At 41.8% G+C, this 20893-nt stretch overlaps 1 protein-coding gene and 2 non-coding genes across 3 annotated transcripts; all 3 read right to left on the bottom strand.

The window, feature by feature from the left end:
- Positions 1-1728: 1728 nt before the first annotated feature.
- RABGGTB (Rab geranylgeranyltransferase subunit beta) lies at positions 1729-19828 on the bottom strand. The gene is made up of 9 exons (XM_065408985.1): positions 19767-19828; positions 18711-18818; positions 13969-14166; positions 10749-10854; positions 8934-8986; positions 8685-8795; positions 7258-7383; positions 6293-6442; positions 1729-3516 (listed from the first exon to the last, which is right to left on the bottom strand). Exons 1-9 carry the CDS (start codon positions 19767-19769, stop codon positions 3376-3378), a joined length of 996 nt encoding a protein of 331 aa, XP_065265057.1. The 5' UTR covers positions 19770-19828; the 3' UTR covers positions 1729-3375.
- Positions 12486-12570, bottom strand: LOC135883199 (small nucleolar RNA SNORD45). Its single transcript, XR_010561637.1, has one exon. It is a non-coding gene; the product is annotated as a small nucleolar RNA SNORD45 (small nucleolar RNA).
- Positions 18437-18519, bottom strand: LOC135883201 (small nucleolar RNA SNORD45). The gene has a single exon (XR_010561638.1). It is a non-coding gene; the product is annotated as a small nucleolar RNA SNORD45 (small nucleolar RNA).
- Positions 19829-20893: the final 1065 nt, after the last annotated feature.

Raw genomic sequence — 20893 nt, 5'->3', positions numbered from 1 at the left:
CCCTAAGGAGTGGCAATTGCTGCCCCAGTGAGACTAGCCCATCTGGTTCTCAGTGAGTTAGGGACTCACTTCAGACAGGCAGCACCTGCTCCAGGAGAGCCCTCAGCTCCTCCTCCTTATTCCTGAGGGAATTATGTGCTAAAAAAGTAACAATATTTTTTAATTCAGCAAAATTTATCAATAAATGTGGAGACAAGCATGGCAATGGGGAGCATAGGCCACTGGCGGCATGCAGGTGAGAGATCACCCTGCAGCCCACCCCACACCGAGGACAGGGACTCGGTGGTGAGGCTGCACCTGACCCTGACACAGCACAAGGGCTGGGCCTGCCCCAGAAACACCCTGCTCCTCTGTGCCAGGCACACCGGGTGTGGACAGGCAGGCTCAGCCCAGCGGGATCCAAGTGTGGGGGGGCTTAGTGTGGGGGGATCCAGGTCTGAGGTGAGAGGGTTGTGTGTGGGGGCAATCTGGGTGTGGGCAGCTCAGTGGGGGCTCTGGATGGACAGGGAGTTCTGGGTTCAGGGGCAATGGGACTCTGCAAAGGGATCCAGGTGAAGGTGGTTGGGGCTCAGCAGGGGAGGTCTGGTGTGGGGGGCTCAGTGGTGTGTAGGTGCATCTGATTGGAGCTCAGGGGTAGGCATCTGGGTGTAGGGGGGGCTCATCAGCATGGTCCAGGTGCAGGGTGGGTGGGGTTCATTGGGGTGGGAGTTTGAGGGGCCTGCTTAATGGAGCCCCTGCTGCTGAGGGGACACCACATGCTGGTTCCCGCTTCTCCCCCTATTCCACTACCCCTTCTTCTGCCCCATCCCCTTCCTCTCCCCTCACTCCCACATCCCCCTGTCCGTCCAATCCCATCTGGCTTCCTTCCCTACTGCCTCTTCCCCTCACCCACCACGGCCACTCACCCTTGTACAGAAAACAGGATAGAAGGGGAGCCTAACAAGCACTAGGACCCAAGAGGAAGCATCCAGCTGCAGAGTCCATCTTTTTAATCTCACCTCATGCTGTTCCATACCATTAATCATGCGTGTTGTACCTTTTCCAATTCTAATGCATCTTTTTTGAGATGAGGCAACCAGTACTGCCCCATATTCAAGGTGTAGTAATACCATGGATTTATATAGTGTCATCATATTTACTGTCTTATTTATCCATTTCCTAATGGTGCCTAACATTTTTGACTGCTGCTGCTGTTTTCAGAGAACTATCCACTATGACTCTAAGATCTCTTTCTTGATTGGTAACAGCTAATTTAGACACCATCATTTTGTATGTATAGCACTTAACAACACTGAATTCCATCTGCCTTTTTTTGCCCAGTCACCCCATTTTGTGAGATCTCTTTGCAACTCTTCGCTGTCAGCTTTGGTCTTCACTATCTTGAGCAATTTTGTATTGTCTGCAAATTTTGCCACCTGTTTACCCTTTCCTAGATGATTTATCAAGCTGTTGATCACCACTGGTCCCAGTATAGATCCCTGAGGGATACCACTATTTCCCTTTCTACATTTTGAAAATGACCATTTATCCAATCCTTTGGTTCCTGTGTTAACCAGTTACTGATCCATGAGAGGACCTTCCCTCTTACCACAAAATTGTTACTGTAGTTCCAGGACATTAGTAGCTATGCTGCCATGAATGATTATGTGTTTTAAATATATGCACTGAAGGATACTTCAGTATGAAGTTGTGTAAAAATATCAATAAATTATAGAAACAAGTGTGTGAAAACATTTAATAAAGGATCTCTACATGCAAAGACAAGCTGTCACCAAAGACAGTACTGATATCTTTCTGTAATTCCACAAAGTGAGCTGAAAATCTTAACATTTAAACAAGATAAAATGAGGTAGTTAATGATACCAATGCACTCTGCACTGAAACTAAGTACTTTAACTTCCACACGTTATAAAGGACAACTAATTTTCTTCACTAGATGCTTTATTGATGGAAGATTCTCTCTCATTCAATTTACAGATAAATGCATATGTGTAGTGATACACATTGCTGGATTGACTACAATATACAGTACCAGAATCTTTCCAAAAATTCTATATAATATTGTAATTAAAGTGGAAGACAAGACTACTGGTAAGAAAAGGTATACAAAGCAAACTAGTATTCTAATTAGTCATTGTTTAAATATATTTTCTTATCTGAAAGAACCACCCGTTAATTTAGGAAAAAATAGTTTGACTGGCAAAAAGGCTTTTAAAGAAAAATAACCTTAAAATAAGCCAACTGAAATAAGGACTAGTGCTCTGCATTGACCATTCTATTAAAAAATGGAGAACTATTTTGAAAAATCTTTTAGGACATCTTTAAACTATAAATAAGCTGGGGACTGTTAAAGGCTATTTTTTCCTTCACAATTACCTTTAATATGGTCCAACTGGAATTTCTTAGTCCTTCTCAGTCAGAACATGGTGGCCAGATGCAAACACACAATGCTATGGGATGTAAAGTAGAGGCACTTTAAGCACTCCAATGAAGACAAAACGATTTCATCCTTCAGAAAATATTTTTCATAGCTACTTTTATTTTTGATATTTCTTTCGCAACTATTTTCTCAAGTGCTAATGAAGTAGTAATTCAAACCAATGACAAATTTTCAATTAGCAGCACATTTGGCAAGTCATACTACTGTAGAGAGGTGATCTGTAGAATGCTTATTACCTGCAAGTCTCAATCTACACTCAACACAAATTATATTGTATTTCCAGTAGTAAAAATATTTTCTTTAATAAAGGACTTTACTGGTAGGTAACAACTGTATTTGCTGAGAACAAAAATCTTTACACTTATCAATTGCTATGAGAAGAAAACTTGTGTGTTTCAGTATTGGATAAAAATGATGGTATATCCTAAACAGGATGTTTTAAATGCACAAGTGTCCACCAACATCAAAGTGTTCTAACTACAAGTATCTTTTCTCTGCTTCTCTTAAATACAGTGCTCAGGGCAATCCACTGTCAATATATGCTTATATTATCAAGACAAATGTTTTATGATTGATGTTGTAGGAAATACAAAAAAAATATCAAGTCATCCAAGTACTCTATTACTGTGACTAATACGCTGTTGTTTTGAGTTAGTGTACAAACAGAGCCCACAGGCCCACATATTTAGATGCAGATAAAAAATTTTTTCATCTGTTACAGAACCTGCAATACATGTAACATCCACATAATTTATTTAAACAAGCCATTTTGACACAATCCACAGACAAAGTGACAAGGTTTACTGTACAGTGATAATTTTACTGTACTGATGTAAACACATTAAAATGAAAAATATATGCAAGTATGTTTCAGATGAGTTTCAACCAACAAAATCAAAGCAGCTGAGCATAGCAACCTTTTGCTTCTGTAAAGTCTAGCTCACAAGTTCAGGCTGTACATTTATTCTTTGAAGGATGTCTTCAGGCATACAAAAAACAGGACTGACAGGCTTAATTTGTTCGTCTCCTAACAATGATAGACCAGCAATTCCAAATAAGGTGTGAAAAGGATCCACCTGGAAAAAAAATTAAGAACTAATTTATACACACTGACAACTAAAACCCTTTGGATGAGTTTACAGTGAGACAATAAGATGACTGAGTTGCTGGAAGAGACTGAGAAAGCTCAATGGTAGTTGAAGATTTAATTTCAGAGAACAATGGAAGTGCACAACTTCCTGGTTTTTAGTATGCAATTACTTTAAAATATCAGAAGTAAATATTCACACACATTAAAAGAAACCAATAGCCAGCTTCAAATTGTATACATTTAGGATACAACTTTGAGATGTTTGAACTGATGATGTTTGTTGCCACCAGAAATTTTTTTAAACCTGAACTCAATAGCACGCATGCAGATAATGGAAAAAGTCGGACAGCTCTTTCCACCAATTCCTCTATGCATTGTTACAACATGGTAAATCTAGTTCCTCATGATTCTACTATATATAATGTAAAAGTTACATGCTAACCTGATGATCTAAAATCAGCTCTGCCATAAACTCCATATTTTTTACTCAACATTATATTGCTCTTTGGCAATCTCTCTGAACATAGAGCTGTGCTGACAGGTCTTAGAGGGAGCCAAAGGGACCTGAATACACAACTGGAGGGAAAACAGAAGGAAAAATGGGGCATAGGAAAAGAGAAAACATAAGTAAGGAGGTAATTCTCTGAGATTTAGAGATTCCTTCATGAGATTAGGAACAGATTTTCCAGAAGGCTGCTATACAGTTTGCATATCCCCTACACAGACAACATAGAAGGCTACTTACTTAAACCCTTAGGCTGAGGGTATGCCTTCAGTGATGTAGCCTGTATCCTCACTGCAAAGTGGGCATTGCCAGCCCTAGTGAAAACAGAAACCAGGGCTCTAACCTACACCCCCAACTGTGCCAGCTAGCCCAAATTGAGAGCACCACTTAGCTCAGGTGACAGGATTATGTGTGTGGACAATACCCAAGTAAGAGCCTGAGCTAACTCTGCTCTAAAAACAAACCCTTAGGACCTAGTTCACAGCTTACTAAAGCTCCTTACATTGCTCTGCAGCATAAATAAGCAATAAATTAGGTGGAAAAAGCCCCCCATGCGTATACCATTTGCACCGGAGGCCTTGTTGGCCAGTTTACAGCTGGTTCAAGGGCTCTACACTGACCCAGCTACCAGCCTCCCACATATTATGATATCGCCTAAAAGCCCAGGCTCAGACCAGGGCCCTAATGTACTGAACAAAACAATTAAAAGACTGTCCCTTCCTCAAAGAGTTGGCATAGCAGGCACATCGTGGAAATGTCCAGAATGCACAGCACTGGCTATTCTCTGCTTTCTAAGGCCCATACATAGGCCATTAAAAGCCAAATGTAAGCTAAAAGGAGCTCTGAGGCTGCTCTAAATTTACACAGAGGGCTGGGCAGGCCCCTGCATGGACCCAAAGTTAATGTTACTTTCTAATTCTCCTTAGAGACATAAAAAAAAAAGCTTCCTGCTACACATGTAGGGCTAACTTAGCAGACATGGGCAGGCCCAAGTTAAGACAAGACAAGCCTGAACAAGTAATTGCTGAAACAGCTAACTATTGTGAATATATTTATAACAAACAAGGGAGGGAGAAACTAACTAAACTCACGATTGTGGGTATTAGAGACACAAAGTGGGTAAGGCAATATAATTTATTCTGCTGGTGAGAGAGACAAGCTAACTACAGAGCTCTTCCTCAGGTCTGAGAAAGGTATTCAGTCTCACAGCTAAATACAAGGCAAACAGAGAATTTAGCTTTAGTAGCAGCAGTATTCAATTCTCACAATAACTGCCACAACACTTTTATTGATGACCAGATTGCAATTTGACCTTAAATATACTGACAATTTTTAATGGAAAATCTTAAATGCTATTTTCATGTAGCTCACTTTCATCTTTAGTTTATCCAATGCTTTTTGTTTAAATTGACACATTTGTCTTAGCTAAATTCTAAGCCAGTGGTTCTCAAACTGTGAATTGGGACCCCAAAGTGGGTCAAGACCTCATTTTACTGGGTTTGCCAGGGCTGGTATTAGACTTGCTGGGGCCAGGGGCTGAAGCCCGAACCCCACCACCTGGGGCCAAAGCCCAAAGGCTTCAGCCATGGGTGACGGGACTCAGGCTTCAGCTTCATCCCTGGTTGGTGGGGCTCAGGTTACAGGCCCCTGCCTGGGGCTGAAGCCCTTGGGCTTTGGCCCCCCCTGCCGGGGTGGCGGGGCTTGGGCAGGCTCAGGCTTCAGTCCCCCCCTCCTGGGGTCATGTAGTAATTTGTTGTCAGTAGGGGGCCACGCTGCAATGAAGCTTGAGAACCCCTGTTCTAAGCTATAAATATCAAGAGCATATATTCTTAATGTTTTCCACCACTTTTAACTGAAAAAAAAAAAAAATCAAATTTAACTGGACAAGTCTATTTAAAGGAAACATCTTTAGCTTTTACTTCTCTTTTTACTGTAGCATTTTAAAATGTAACATTCACAACTGCAATACAGCCTACAATCTTATTAGCCTATTGCTTTTCAACGAAATGTTTTTTTCAGCCATCTGCTGGGGCTTTAAACAGGGAAGGGTCCTGAATTCTCAGCATGGGATAGTCAGCAGATATCGAAGACTTTTCACATGCTCTCTCAAGGCAACAGATATGCTAAGGTAGCATTACCCTGTTCATACTTGTGAACTACCTGCATTGGTTTAAATTTTAGTATATATAAAATAAAGCCTTTTGCAAACCTGTAAACTCTGAATTTCAACCTAAAATGTACATTTAAATGAACTTGCCATATCTCCTGGTCTGTCTGCAAATCCTCCAGTCTCCTCATCCTGGCAAGCCAAGATAAAGCAGCGCAATTTCTCTCTGTCAATCCAATGTAGTCTACCAATTATCTTCAGGGATGCTAACACCCACCATGAATAACATACATCTGGTAACTGGCAAATAAATATATTAGTAGAGTATTACGTTTTTTAAATACATGGGTTGCAGTAGTAACACTAGGTTTTGTGAAACCACTAGCCATATCATCAAAACATCACTGAGCAGAGTACAACTTTGGAGCACTGTTTCTTGGGCAGAGAACCGAGTTCCTCCACACAGCTTATTCACAGATGCCCTTCCTCCTCCTGTCCCCCAGCAGCAGAATCACAAGTGTTCTGCTGCTTTTGAAACCTTGCCAGTCTCTTTGACAGGATTTTGGCTCTGAAGAAGACTCATTTAAATGGTATTTTCGTTTTCATGGCCAAGAGGGACAAGAGACTATGAGGACAGTATCAACTAATAATTTAACCAAAAAAACTCTAAAGTTTGAAAGCATTTGTCTGCTGCATTCATTAAGAAAACTAGTGCTAAGAAGTCTCCACTTGCAAGTCAGTCATTCCAGATTACATTATTCAACTGTTGGACACACACAACAGGAGTCCCACAAAAATTATAAATCCAAAGTATTTTTCTGGTTACTTTATAAATCCTGTAGTATACAGCATTCCTAAAACATCACAATATATCCAGGCCCTGATTCAGCAAGGTATTTTGAGACCTTAAACTATGCTGAGAACATTGCTTCTTCTTAAACAGGGGCCCATACTGGATGATACAGCAAGGGAATCAAGATTAAAAGTAAAAACATTTGAAAAGTTTTGCAACAGCATTTGAAAGGAGGTCCATGATATTTTCCAGAAATAAGAAAAATAATATTTTGCTTCTACACTAAGCAGAGTAAAAGTTTTTTAAAAAGTGAACCAAATACCTTCTCTGGCCTTCCATTGAGACCCCCAGAGGGTAACTGACGTTCACAAAGCCACCAGCCCAGCAAGTCAACATTTATTTGGTGCAACTGGCCTGTTATAGCCAGAAATCCTGTGCAACAATAGATCTAAAATTACAGACATAAAGTTCATGTGTATTTAAGTAGCATGTAATAGACTAAACGTAGGAGGATCACAAAGCAGGATTCTATTCTTTCACATCATGCTAATAGTTAAAATAAGCAAGTTAGGTTTTTTTATGATTTTTTAAATCTTATCAGAAGATAACATTTTACTAATGTACTCTAGTTGTCATTAAAAGTAAAATGTAATTTGTAGAGCCCTAAAAAAATCAGATTGAACGTTAAGGTATTTTCTTAATGTATGCAGGACCTTAGAGGAGATTTAGGGAAAAAAAACACCTATTTTGGAGGGGGACTATAACACGTTTAGGTTGTATGTTTCATAAATAATTAAGTTTCTCTACATTGAGTAGTTTTTATATTTTCATTTAAACAAGTAAATCCTTCCATATTACAATGCTCAGCACAATTATGGAAAATGAACAGCTGATTATTGTGATTAGATCTATATTGAAATAGTACTAAAATGTGTTAAAGTTAATTTCTATCAACTGGAGGTTCGGAGTAAGTGTCGGTATCAACTTCATCCAAAGTTAAGTTACATGTAAAGTTTCTAGAGGAAGTCATACAGGTTATCTTGCTTGGCATTTATCCATTCTTAATGAGCTCTAGTACCCCTTCACCTTACCGCCAGCTAGCCTGTCACCTTAAAAGAAATTCCACCAGCACCATCAAGAAGTTAACCAAGTTACCTCTGCAACATATCAGACTTTAGAATGAAAGGTAAGAGTGGAATCTACAGTAAATTCCACCTGAACTATAACTATAATTGGGCCAAACAAGTATTTTTGCTACCAGAAGGTAAGACATTTGATTAATGTGCAAGCCAGTGAAGTACAAAAAGTTCTGATATGCTTAATCTAACAGAGAAAAAGTAGATGACTTCAAAATTGTGCTCTAATCATATTACAAAACTTGAGATATTTCCTCCCTAACAAATCTGAATGCCAACTACTTTTTGAACAGCTGCATACTTGTAACTAAAGTTCCAAAAGAGAGACATTTTAAACTCATCCTTGTGATGTTTGAAACAAAGATTCGCACCACTATACAAAATTGTGGTTCTGATATGGATTTTTAGGGACAAAATTCAGCTCCTAGACCTCTTAACAGATCAATTCTCTACTTGTGTCATTTAAAGGAATAAAGTTCTTTACATACATTTAGGAAGTGACAAAAGTGCTTCAGTCTGCATTGCTGACAGGTTTTAGAAACAGTTATAAAAACTAGATATGAGAATTTCTTGCTAATTTAAAATATTTCAATGTGCAAGCAACAGCACTTACCTGCCCTGCATGCGATTCAGAACCTGGTCTACAACCAAATCCTCCATCAAAGTTCATACAGGACAAAACAAATTCGACTGCTTTTTCCACATCAATGACATCTAGCTTCCCCTGCAAGTCAGAAAAGTCCCTTTAACATTTTATACTACCACCAAGTAAATTAAGTATAGCTACTGTAGCATCATTCGTCTGCCATCTACAGAAAACTTAAATATTTGTATCTAATATCCACCCTATTGCAGAACTTACCAAAAGAGCTAGTGTTGCTGCAGCACAGAAAGAGAATCTTGTATCTATTTCTCCTACAAAGAGGGGGGGGAAACAGTATAACTACAGAGAACTAATTTTGATATATATATATGCACACAGAGGATGCATGCTATTAAAAAGAACACAGTAAGTCACTAAACATGGGTGTTTCCCTGAATATTAAATAGAAAACACTCCAATACTTTATACCAATATTTTCCTCCACCAGCCAATACATTCACATTATTTCCCAATAGGATCACACTAAACAAATATAAAATGATCTGTATGTAACCATTAATTAATAATCCTTTGATCACTTAGTGGTTGCCAGATAAATATCCAGGCTTACTTCAGTTAAGAGAAATTTGTAAATATGCTATTTAATTTTTCAGTTTATAAAAAGCACCCAATGCACAGTATGTGCACTGAATAGAGAGAACTGGTTGAACAATGTCAACACAGAGATTCATTCACCGGTAAATTACCCACATTGCCCACTCAGCTCTTCAACATCATAATCTGAAGGCCACAAAGACTCAGAACTTTGGAGAAAGCAAGTTAAAGAGCAGTGGACCCTCAAGAATACATCAACACCAGTCTCCACAATGCTCAAGGTCCTCAGCTGGTGTGAAGGCACAGATCAAGAAAGGTCTCTCATGCAAGGTCTACACTAGAAACTTTTGCAAGTATAGTTTCATCAGTTAGAGAAGTGATTTTTATGACATTTCTATAGTGGCTATACCAGTAATCCTTTTCCCAGTGTTGATTAGACCTCAGTAATTAGAACTCAAGTCAACACTTTAAACTGTACCCCAGATGCAAATAGGGAATGAGTGCAGTTTTTCAGAAATGATATAATATCCTTGTTGTAGCTCGTATCACCAATCAAGCAGGTAACCACATTCTGTACTAGCTTTAGCTCCTGAATTTTCCTCAATGGTAGCCTCATTTATAGTGCATTTCAGTAATCCAATCTGATAATTTACATTCTTGTCAGTATTTGTCATATCCCTGCCTGTGTATTTCATTACTATATTATGAAAAACTGGCTGCAATGTAAAAGTCGGTGCTGAATACGGATGACCATTTTAATACCAACACGTAGCTTGTCAACTGCAAATTGATGTTTATGGATTTACATATGTTGAAATATCTTGATCGGTTCATTTTATTAACTGAAAAACGAAACAATGGTTTTGTTGTAACTGATATTCAACAGGATACAATACTGAAATATTAAAATATATTTTATATAAAATAAAGAATACTTTAAAATGTCAATAGAAGAAAAGGTGAACAAACATACCCTTTAAAAATAAAAATCAACCAGATCAATATTTTTAGAAGCTGTGAATGCAGACACAGATTTATGTCATTACTATGCAGAGAGGTAGTTCCTTTTACAAGCAATAAATATATACCACAACTTAGAAATCACTAGATATTAAACTCAAAGATTAATATCTAGTACAAATTACACTGAAATGAGAAGGCACTCTCCCATCACAAGCTCTAACAAGTTTTGAGCTTTCAGAAGCTTCTATGAAGGTTGATCAGTTTTTGTTGTTATTTATATCCATTTTTCTGCAAGTTTAGAGTCATCTAGAAAAGCAATGATGTGACTGGCTGTTACACAATAGCTCCTTTTTACACAGTGAGGGAAATAAATGCAGTTCATGCAGAACACATAGTGAAAAAACATGCAGAGCAACTTATTCTTAACTGCTTCATTATATGAAATACGTCTTGAGACATATTTCATATAATGAAGATATATATGAGACTTCATGAGACTTTGAAGATATAAGTTACCCCATTTGTCTCCAGCAAATGATCCATCTTCTTTTTGCAGGCTCTTTACGTAGTCAACAATTTTATTTACATCAACAACATGGAGACTATCATATAAGGTAAGAATCTGCAAAACAAAAATGACTCAAATCAATTACTAGAAGGGTAAAGTTTCCTAGAATTTACCAGAGAACCAGAGCCCTAGTTTTCTTAAAACAAAACACAGAACTTCATTTTATTGATGATGAACATAAATCACTAACATTTTAAACTACCATGAAAGCTTCAGCTAACTGCAACCTACCCAACATTACAAGCTTGATTCCATAAAACTTTAAAATTCCCAAATTAAGGTGAAGATTTCCATGCATGGTCTCAACACAATCTCTTTCTCCACTTTAAAGTTTTCAACAGTCATTTGAGTTAGGCTAGCATCATGGAACATGGTATTGATTTATTAGTGTCTGATTATGGTTGAATTGTTAGGAGATAAGAATGTTCTGGGCTTGTAGTAGCATGTATACCTAAGTAATGGAAAGGTGCAGAAAGCTTTTGGATGGGCAAATTTTTACAAATATAAATTCAAAAAACGAAATCACAGTTTAAGAACTGTCAGACTTTAAAAGTATAGACTAGTCCCCAATAAGCAGCACATGCTTGGTAATAGTGAGAAGAATTTTAAGTTATGAAATTTTTAGTTAAGTCATATTATAGGAAATAATGCAGGTGATTCATTCCATAGAGGTTTTTCCAAGAGCTTTTTTGAGCAGGATTATAAGGGGGTGGTGGAGAGGAGGAGAATTTCAACAAAATTTTGTAAAAAGCAACAAAGTCCTGTGGCACCTTACAGACTAACAGACATATTGGAGCATAAGCTTTCGCGTCTGACGAAGCGGGTATTCACCCACGAAAGCTTATGCTCCAATACGTCTGTTAGTCTAGAAGGTGCCACAGGACTCTTTGTTGCTTTTTTTTTCCAGACTAACATGGCTAGCCCTCTGATACTTAACAAAATTTTGAAAAACTTCATCCAGGTCTAAGTTCTCTTTATCTGTTGACTGCAATTTAAGTCCTATGGAGTTGCAGAAAACAAATTAACAACTCCATAATTCCAGCTACAGTGTTTGCAGTAATCTATATTTTGCAGTTTACAGAGCATTGCATAATACTCCAGTGTTGCAATACGCTTTTTAAATTGAAAAAACAAACAGAACACAAGATGGCAATGTTAATATAATAGAGTTGGAGGACAGGAAAAGCAGAAATTAAGCTTCTGATGGTAATCTGCACTTATTTATTATTTTGGATTAGCAGTTTAGAATTCTTAATGTACAATATAAATGAATACAGTATGTGCAAGGTGGGTTAGTTTAGCATTGCTAAAAGAACCTTAGATTTGCCTTTCCTGACTTTATTTTAAATTTGCAAATTTAATTCTCAGTTTCGATTTTTATATTTACGCTGCAATCTATTGTGGTTTTATTATCTTATAGTAACATCAATATTAAGCATAAGGAGTTTAAATAAATCGGAAGGACCTCAAGACTTATTCCCTCTCTATACTGGGCTGGGAACCCTACATACAAATCTTTTGGCTGGCCAGCATGGATAGACCCAAACTGGATCCAGAATGTGTGGTAACCAATTAGGACACTGAGAATAATTTGTGCCCAAATTTATGACAAGCAGAAGTGTGGCTCTCTACCCACAATAGCTGGTACTCACTCAAACTAAAAAGAGTGGGCACAGCAATTTCCTCAGGTCTCAGAGTAATTCTAGAGCTAAAGTATGATAATCATCAACTTTAGATTCAGGTAATACATGCCAAGGCTCATCATTGACCTGCGAAACTCCTGGGCCCCATCTCTCACTACCAGACACATCTACTCTATATTTCATCCTATTCAAGGATTACAACCCACAACACTTCTTCCCTACAAAATGATCTATGATGCAAGAGTATTTAAATGCCATTTAGATACATTTGGTCCCAGCTTGTCAAACTATTTTACACTAACTTCATGCAGTTCTTGTGTTTAAAACTGGATTGGGTAACATTTCTTGGTATAGAGCAGAGGAAACTTGACTCTACAAGTAGTTAGAACCTAGATCTGTAATGGAGGTAGTGTGTAATCAGGAGGATCTCTGTTGTACGGCTTCCTGTCAGCTGCAGATACAAGACCACACCTTCACTTTGGGTACGTCCAGACTACCCGCCGTATTGGCAGGTAGCGATCGATATATCGTGTCTCATTAAGACGCGATGCAGCGATCCCTGAACGCATTCCCCGTCTACTCCGGAACTCCACCGGAGTGAGCGGTGGTAGCGGAGTCGACAGGGGAGCCACGGCCGTCGATCCCGCGCCGTGAGGACCCGAGGTAAATCGATCTAAGATACTTCGACTTCAGCTACGCTATTCACGTAGCTGAAGTTGCGTATCTTAGATCGATGCCCCCCCAGTGTAGACCAGCCCTTTGAAAGAAGGCTCTACATTATTAGCTGAATAGGAGTAGGCAGGCAAGTTGGGAAAAAACTAAGGTATATGTTGGTTCAGAATGACAAGATGCACTTGGGTCAACCTCTGTGCGTGGGGCCCCAACACCACAAAAGAAAGTGTTTAATAGCTTACAATTTAAAAAAAAAAAAAAAAATCTACATTACATCAATGTTTTACTTCTCAAATTTGTATCGCTGTACTAGTAATCTTTAAAACAGAAGCTTCCCAATTAAAAGTTTCAATTCAGGCACTACACACAAAGGGGAAAGGGAAACATTCATCTCTACTAGCTTTAAAGAAATTGGGTTTATATATCTTTATTATACACGTGCCTTCTTATTTTCCCCAAAAGAGGTTGATACAATTCAGCATAATTCTTGTAGCCTTTTTGAAAACTCCGTAGACTATTCTATTTCTTTAAATAATAAAACATTACCATAGTTAGAAGTGTGCACATGAAGTACATGATCACTGCCTGAAGGTGACAAGCTGCTGTACCTTGTGCTTTCCAGCTTGGTGCATTATACATGTCTAACTTGCAACAAACTTATTAGGGAATTCACAGAACTAAATCTATAAGTTGTAACAATTTTTCTCATGAACAAATCAGGCTCAAATAAAGCATTTCAATATGACAGCAGAAAAATGAAATACCTTGGTGGTATCTAGAACAGTCAAATTAATTTATTAAATTAAGCAGCTGTTTCCACTTACTTCCAATATTTTCTTTTCTATACATTTACCTGGACAGCACTAAGGGTATATAAAAGGTGAGGATCGTGACCTATACTGGCACTTATTCCACCGCACTCATGTTGACATGATTTGATGAATGCTAGAATTTCTTCTTTGGTCATTCGTTGCAGCTGTCCCATGAGATCCATTACGGTCAGTCCCCAGTAGACACCACTCATCCTCAAATATTCCGACATACAGTACTCCTAAGTAGTACAGAATTTTAGTTCTTAAGCAGACAATGACATATAAACAAGTAGAGCCCTGCTCGGATACAAAAATTTGGATCCGCATCCGATCTGCAAAGATGGTAAACAATACAACTGCATCCGCAGATGCATATAGCTGCAGATAGAATGCAGATATCGGTGGATTTGCAGGGCTCTGTAAATTCTGCAATTTTGTAAGTTAGACTAAGTTCTCTGAACTAAAGATCTAGCCATTACCAAATCCTCCCCATCCAACCAACAAGCCAAATTGTACTTTATTCTACGTTGTTTACTTAAGAAATATAAGCTTTCTAAGCTGGCTAAGATACTGCAACTGATTCAGTGAATTTCTGCCTTTTACATAATTTTTCCATCTTAGATGGCTGAGGCATAAGGTCAAGTTACTTGCCCATATTTATGCAGCAAGACAGTAGCTCAGACCAGATCATTAGTTACAATCTTCTTGGCTCTGGTCCTTTGCTCAAGTTACTAAGCCAAATGGTCCCCTCAAAATAACAGCCTAACATTCAGTTAATTACATAATTGCCATTTCCCAAAATTGAAGCAAAGCAACTTAGAGCAGTAACAGGAAGAGAAAAACTCATTTATTGTAGCTTAATATATTGTTATAAATCTTTCTTGATCAGCATTACCTATGATTTTTCATATTGTATTGTAATATTCCATAGTAATTTATGTATTTTCTTGCTACAGGTGAGCAGGAGAGCGAGACCATACACATGGTATAAGAGAAGGCAGGTTTCAGTCAGAGGCACCACACTTTAAAACGTAATTGAGACCATCTTGTTGGGAGACCTGTCATATTTAAACATCTAGTTTTATTTTTCTGTACATTTTCTCTGTGTAGCCTTATGAATATCAAATAATATATACAGATATTTATAACTGGTTTAAAAAACCCCAAGCACAATTGCTACAGACTACTTTGGGAAAAGGTACTAACTGACTAGAATGTCCAATTCGCTTAGTTTGTAATTCTATTAAAACTTATCTAAGCAGTACTACTACGAGCAGAATATAAGAGATTAATTTAATAAAGAATTATACATTATATGCCCAGCTGAAATCATAAGCCTGCCCAATATTGTAATACACATTACATGGCTAAACTAACAATATGTCATTTTCTACTTAAACGTTGCTCCCAGAACTGACCCCATAACATGTCAAGATATGCCTCCAGCATACTGAGGATTGTTAAAGAATATCTGTATTTGAAAGGATCTGCAAGTACTCATTCCCAAGAGAAAATTCCTCATGTTTTGGTATTTCTGGCACAAAGGTTAAGGCCAGACCATTGGGGGACTTGATGTGGAACACTAAAAATCAAGCCAGACCGAAACAAGGAAACATCTGAGGTTCAATAATTAGAGCTGGGCAGGAATTTTCCAACAAAACAGTTCTGTCGAAAAAGCCAATTAACTGAACCAGATGTGTTTCAAAGCAACAGTGTGCTTTGACAAACTTGCATCACAGACTTCCTGGTGGGCTGCTATGGAGCCTAGGGTTCCAGGGTCTGAGGATCTCGGATAGGTAAGCCACGTGCACTACTTGAGTGCTGGGAACCTGGTTCACAGCTCACAGCTCCCATTATGCATGGCTTCCAGGCTCCTTGCAATGGAGTCAGGACCCTGAAAGCCCTGGCTGTAATAATGGCTCATCTCCTGTATCTGCAGCAGGGAACCAGGGTTCTCAGGGCTTCCAGGATCCCTGCCATGGAAACATGGAAAACCCACTGTATCCTGAACTCTCAAAGTATATCTACACTGCAAACAAAAAAACCCCAACCCACAGCTATAAATAGGGCCCTACCAAATTCACAGTCCATTCTGGTCAATTTCATGACTAGAGGGTTTTGGTCAGTTTAACGATTTTAGATGTTTATATCTGAAATTTCAGGGTGTTGTAACTGTGGGGCTCCTGACCAAAAATGGGATGGGGGGGCAGAGGCGGGGAGGTTTTGTAAAGCTGTTGTAGCGGGGTCCCGAGATTGCCACCCTTCTGTGCTGCCTTCAGAGCTGGGCTCTGAAGGCAGCATCCTCCCAGCTTCCTGCAGTTAGTGGAACTCCCAGAGATGGAGGTGGGTAGGATCTCTGCCAATGCTGCTGGGAGCACCCCAGCCAGGGGTGCCTAGCTGCTAGTCCACACCAGGGACAGATTAAGGCAGGGGGCCTGGCCAATTTAGGGATCCCCCCAGAAAAAATCAGTGTCCCAGCCCCAGAAGAAGCCCCAGGGCAGAAGCCCCTACCAGGTCACCCTGAGCCCTGGCGGGAGCTGCAGGGGAAGCAGCCCCGAGCCTGGGATGCCCCGAAGTCCAGCAGGAGTGGCAGCAGGGGGGAAGCCCCAAACCAGAGCTGCTCAGAGGCCAAGGTGGCAGGAGCAAAAGCCCTGAGCTCCGCACCTGGAGACACGGCAGAAGCCGCGAGGAGTGTGTGCGCGCATGTGTAGTGGAAGCCCCGACCCCGGGCTGGAGTGGCAGAAGCTCCAAGCCCAGGTCGTCTGTCCCCCCTACCGCCCTGGCTGCAGCCGTCAGGAGCGGAAGCCCCCAGAGGAGGAAGCCCTGGACTTGGCACCGGAGCCGTGCGCGGGGCAAGCCCAGAAGCCGAGCCTGCCCCAGCTGCAGGCACCAGGAGTGAAAACCCCCAGCCTGGCAGGAGACGCTACAGGAGGACGCCCCGAGCTCGGCACCTGGACCCAGAGCTGCGGGGGGGTGGGGGGGAGGAGGGGAGAGAGAGCCCGGAGCCCAGTTCCTGGGCTTCTGCAGCAAAGAAGTGAGGGTGTATCACCCTCATTTCTGCACTGCCTCTGGAGGTGGGTCTGATCTCCCCACCAAGAGCGGCCCTGCAGGGAAAGGACAACTCCTGTCCCTTCCCAGCATGGACGGACTAGCATCTAGGAGCCTCGAGCTCTCAATAGCAGGGGAGATCAGATTTTACCGTGACACATTTTTCACAGCCGTGAAATTGGTAGAGCCCTAGCTATTGGCTTGCGTTACAGTGCTAAAAACAGCTGTGCAGACATGGCCATGCAGGCTGTGAAACCGCGAGATGGGGGTGGTCTCAGAGCCCAAGAGGGAACATTTTAGCACCATAGGACAAGCCTGAGCTTGTAGACCCAGACTCTGAGACTCCCTGCCACAGATTTGTTTTTCTGCAGTGTAGGCATACCCTCAGGGTCTAGGCTCCCCAGGTCTATAAAAGGAGGCTTAGAAGCCCCAAGAGTCCTGGCTTGAGCCCAGACTCCCAGGGTTTCCATACCCCCTGCCATGGAGCCAACTGTCTCAGGAGTCTGGGAAACTGGGGTCCCCAATCCCTGTGAAACTGACAAGAATCACATCAATTTAAGTCAGCAGCTGCTGGGGTCCAGGGAGCATATTTCATTTTGGAAATACCAACACATGGTGTTTGTATTTCCCCAAAAGATTTTTCAGAATTTCTGGCTCACCTGAAATTTCAAAACATTAAAATTTCCCATGAACTGGAAATCCTCAGGTTTGGCCAGCTCTATCAGTACTCATGTGGAAAATACTCAAATGGCAGAGTTAGAGATAGAACTCTTCCACATGGGGACAGATATTTCATTATTGTGTTCATCACTAGCCTAGTGCTAAATTCTTTCCACAATATTTGTATAGCTGTATTTTTTTAAACTGTCTCTTTGTTTGTTTGTTTTTTTTAAGATAGTTACATGGAATTGTATTTGGAAATGTAGAGTGAAAGCCTGGCCCTAATGCCAAAGCTCCCAGTGATTTCACTGGGACCAGACTGTCACTCCTTAGCTGGGAACCTTGCTGGATGATGCACTGAAAGAGGAAACAAGTATTTTGGCTGCTCATGAGACAGTGATAAAACAGTGATCTGGGTTCCATGTCAGCGACAGATAGCTGTGGTCATCTTCTCCTACAAAATACTATAGGAGGGATGAATGACCAACCAACAATATACCGATAACAGTACGGTCTCTCTTTCATAAAACCAGATTGGGTTGGTTGGCTAAGGTTCACTATTAACGAGACAGAGGTATATGCTGGTTTGCTAGGAAAAATATATGGAAGAGAGAGGCGCACCTGCCTTGTGTTACCTGAATTCCAACGTACATTTTCTAGTAGAATCCAAATTAAATCCAGTGATGCTGAGGCTCATTATATAGCAGGTAGAAATACAATTATGGGACATATGTGATATTTGGGAAGACGTTGTATCACTATAGCACAAATTCATCCTAATAAGCAAAAGATCACATTTCCTAGGTCTCAGAGTAATTCTAGAGCTAAAGCAGTGATCTTCAACTTTAGAGTCAGATAATACATGCCAAGTCTCATCATTGACCAAGGAAGAGCACCATCTCCACCCCTCAGAACAACAGAATCTTTTCTTTTAACTCTTCCCTTTGCATTCAGAGACAAAAAGATACCTAACTTCCTAACTCATCACCTGCCAACATACTCCTATCACTGCAAGAAATGGCAACATATATCACTTATCAGAGTATTATCAATAATGAAATAAGCAAATACCTACATAATCGTCTTTCTTTGCACCATAAGAAGCTATGTAATCTGCATGTTTCTCCAAAAACAATGTGCTTGGTGCATCAGGTTTTATAACAACATCCTTTTGTGGTGTTCCCTTTTTTAAAAAAAAGAAACAAAAAGTTATGTTGTATTATCAATCTAAAGAGACCTCAGTACCCGATTTTTAATAAACCGATTATTGTTACAAGTAACACTTAAGTTGATCGTAACAGGTCAGAGTGAACAATTCATGTTATGTGTACCTGTCGAAGCTGAATATTTGTCAGCACTTCATTTCTTTTAAACAGACGTTTAAGTCTGCTTTATTCTTTCCCGATAAAATTTCCAACTTATTTGACAGAGCAAAGTCTATAAATAAAAACTTCGATAAGTTTACATTTTCACTAACCCAGATAAATATTAACCAAACTATTTTTTTTAAAAAACGACACCCCCCCTCACCCCCCATGGCAATCAAGGTGACGCTCTGCAGCGAATCCATGCAGACGGGTTAATAGCGATACGCCTGCGGTTCACGCGACTGGGACTGGGCCTCGGGCTCAGCGCGGCCCCGATTCCAGGTCAGGATTGCTCAGCTCAGAGTTCAGATTCCAGCTCCCTGCCTGCCCCGCAACGTCAGCCTGGGATCGCCCGGCACTGCCTAGTTACACATCCCGAGTCCCTCACAGGCCGGGACTGAGGGCAATTCCCCCCACCCCCGTCTCCAGCCCAGGCCCCATCGCACCCCTCCCCCTTGGCCACGTTACTCCAGCGGCCGCCGCCCCACTATCCGCGCGCTTGGGCCCAGCTAGGCTGGCAGCGGGCGCCGGGCTCTACAACCATCACCGCGTGGCGACGCCTCCCGCGCTCTGCAGCGAACCAACTGGTCCAGGAGCGACTGGATCCAACCGAGCTCGCCGGGCGCAGGCCGGTGCCCCCGGCCAGGCGATGAGACCCGACCTAGCGGAAGCCGGCAGCGAAAGGGCGGGCCAGGCCAGCAGCGAGGGGACGGGGAAGGAGACCGCCCGGAGAAGCCCGTGGCAGGAGCGAGCGAGCCACCCACCATGTTAGCAGCCTCCGCCGCACGCGCCACCAACCGTCTGTCCTACGGGTGGGATCGCGACTGGTTGAGCGGGAGAAGGCGGTGCCCCCGCCGGCCTCTCAAGACCCCGCCATAGCTGTCTTTGGCGCTGCCTGCGCAGCCTGGTTACTCTGCAGCAGAGCTCCACCTAGCCCTAGCGGCTCAGTACGGAGCCCGCGCACAAGGCGCGCGCTCTGACTGGCGACGACCCGACTCCGCTTAGGTGCCCCACGCGCTGCCCGCCCCAGGAGGACCCCGGCTGACCGGCGCCGCCTGCACAACAGACAGCGACCACGTGGGGCTCATAGGGGCTAGCAGGGGGGCCCAGCGTGGAGAGGCCCCGCTCAGTCGCGCGGGTGCCGAGGGAGGGACCAGGAGACGGAAACTGAGGCTGCGCCCAGCTGCAGTTACGTCAGGCATCGGCTTGAGCGTGCGCACTCGACGCGACGCAGGCTCAACGCGCGCCCGCATCCGTGCTGGGCCCAACGCCGAGAGCTTGGCAGCCCCGTGGTGGCATCAGCGCACGGCGAGCAGTGCCACCTAGCCGGCCCGCTGCCCCAACGTACCGTCTGCCCAGGGAGGGGCGCTGCTTTTCACTCCCGCAGTGTTAGAGAGAGGGAGGCTTGTTTCGGGGCAGGAGGGTTGTGGCTCCCTTCTAAGGAATACAAATATTTTTAGTTTCAATCACTAATCCCCCCCCCCCCGCTTTTTTATAAACGTTGGGCCCTCCTGTGGGTTAACCTACCTGGGACTCCCCCCAGACCAAAGAGCAGATTGAGCTGTAGCTTCTCGAGCTGTGGCAGCACAATGCCACACGGGAAAAAATGAACTAGATTAACTGCAAGGGTGAATTTAAAGCAAATTCAGGCGTGAAAGTTAATTCGGGTTTAGAGGGGGAATGAATGTAAAGCATAAGAGCTGTGCTTGCTAATTCCGCAGGTGGACGTGTTCTGGAAGAGTGCTTTAGTCATGGGCAGCTTAATCCACTTTAAGCAGGAGCAGAACACTCTTAGGCCTGGTCTACACAAGAAAAGTCTTCACTGTTAACTATTGGAGGAGTGTAAAAAATCCACACCCTTGTGAAAAACAGTTAAGCCAACATAACCCCT

The sequence above is a fragment of the Emys orbicularis genome, chromosome 8 (genome assembly GCF_028017835.1).
Source record: "Emys orbicularis isolate rEmyOrb1 chromosome 8, rEmyOrb1.hap1, whole genome shotgun sequence".
Taxonomy (NCBI): Eukaryota; Metazoa; Chordata; order Testudines; family Emydidae; genus Emys; species Emys orbicularis.
Note: the sequence above shows the minus strand (reverse complement) of the source record. Positions and strands in the feature narration are given on the sequence as shown.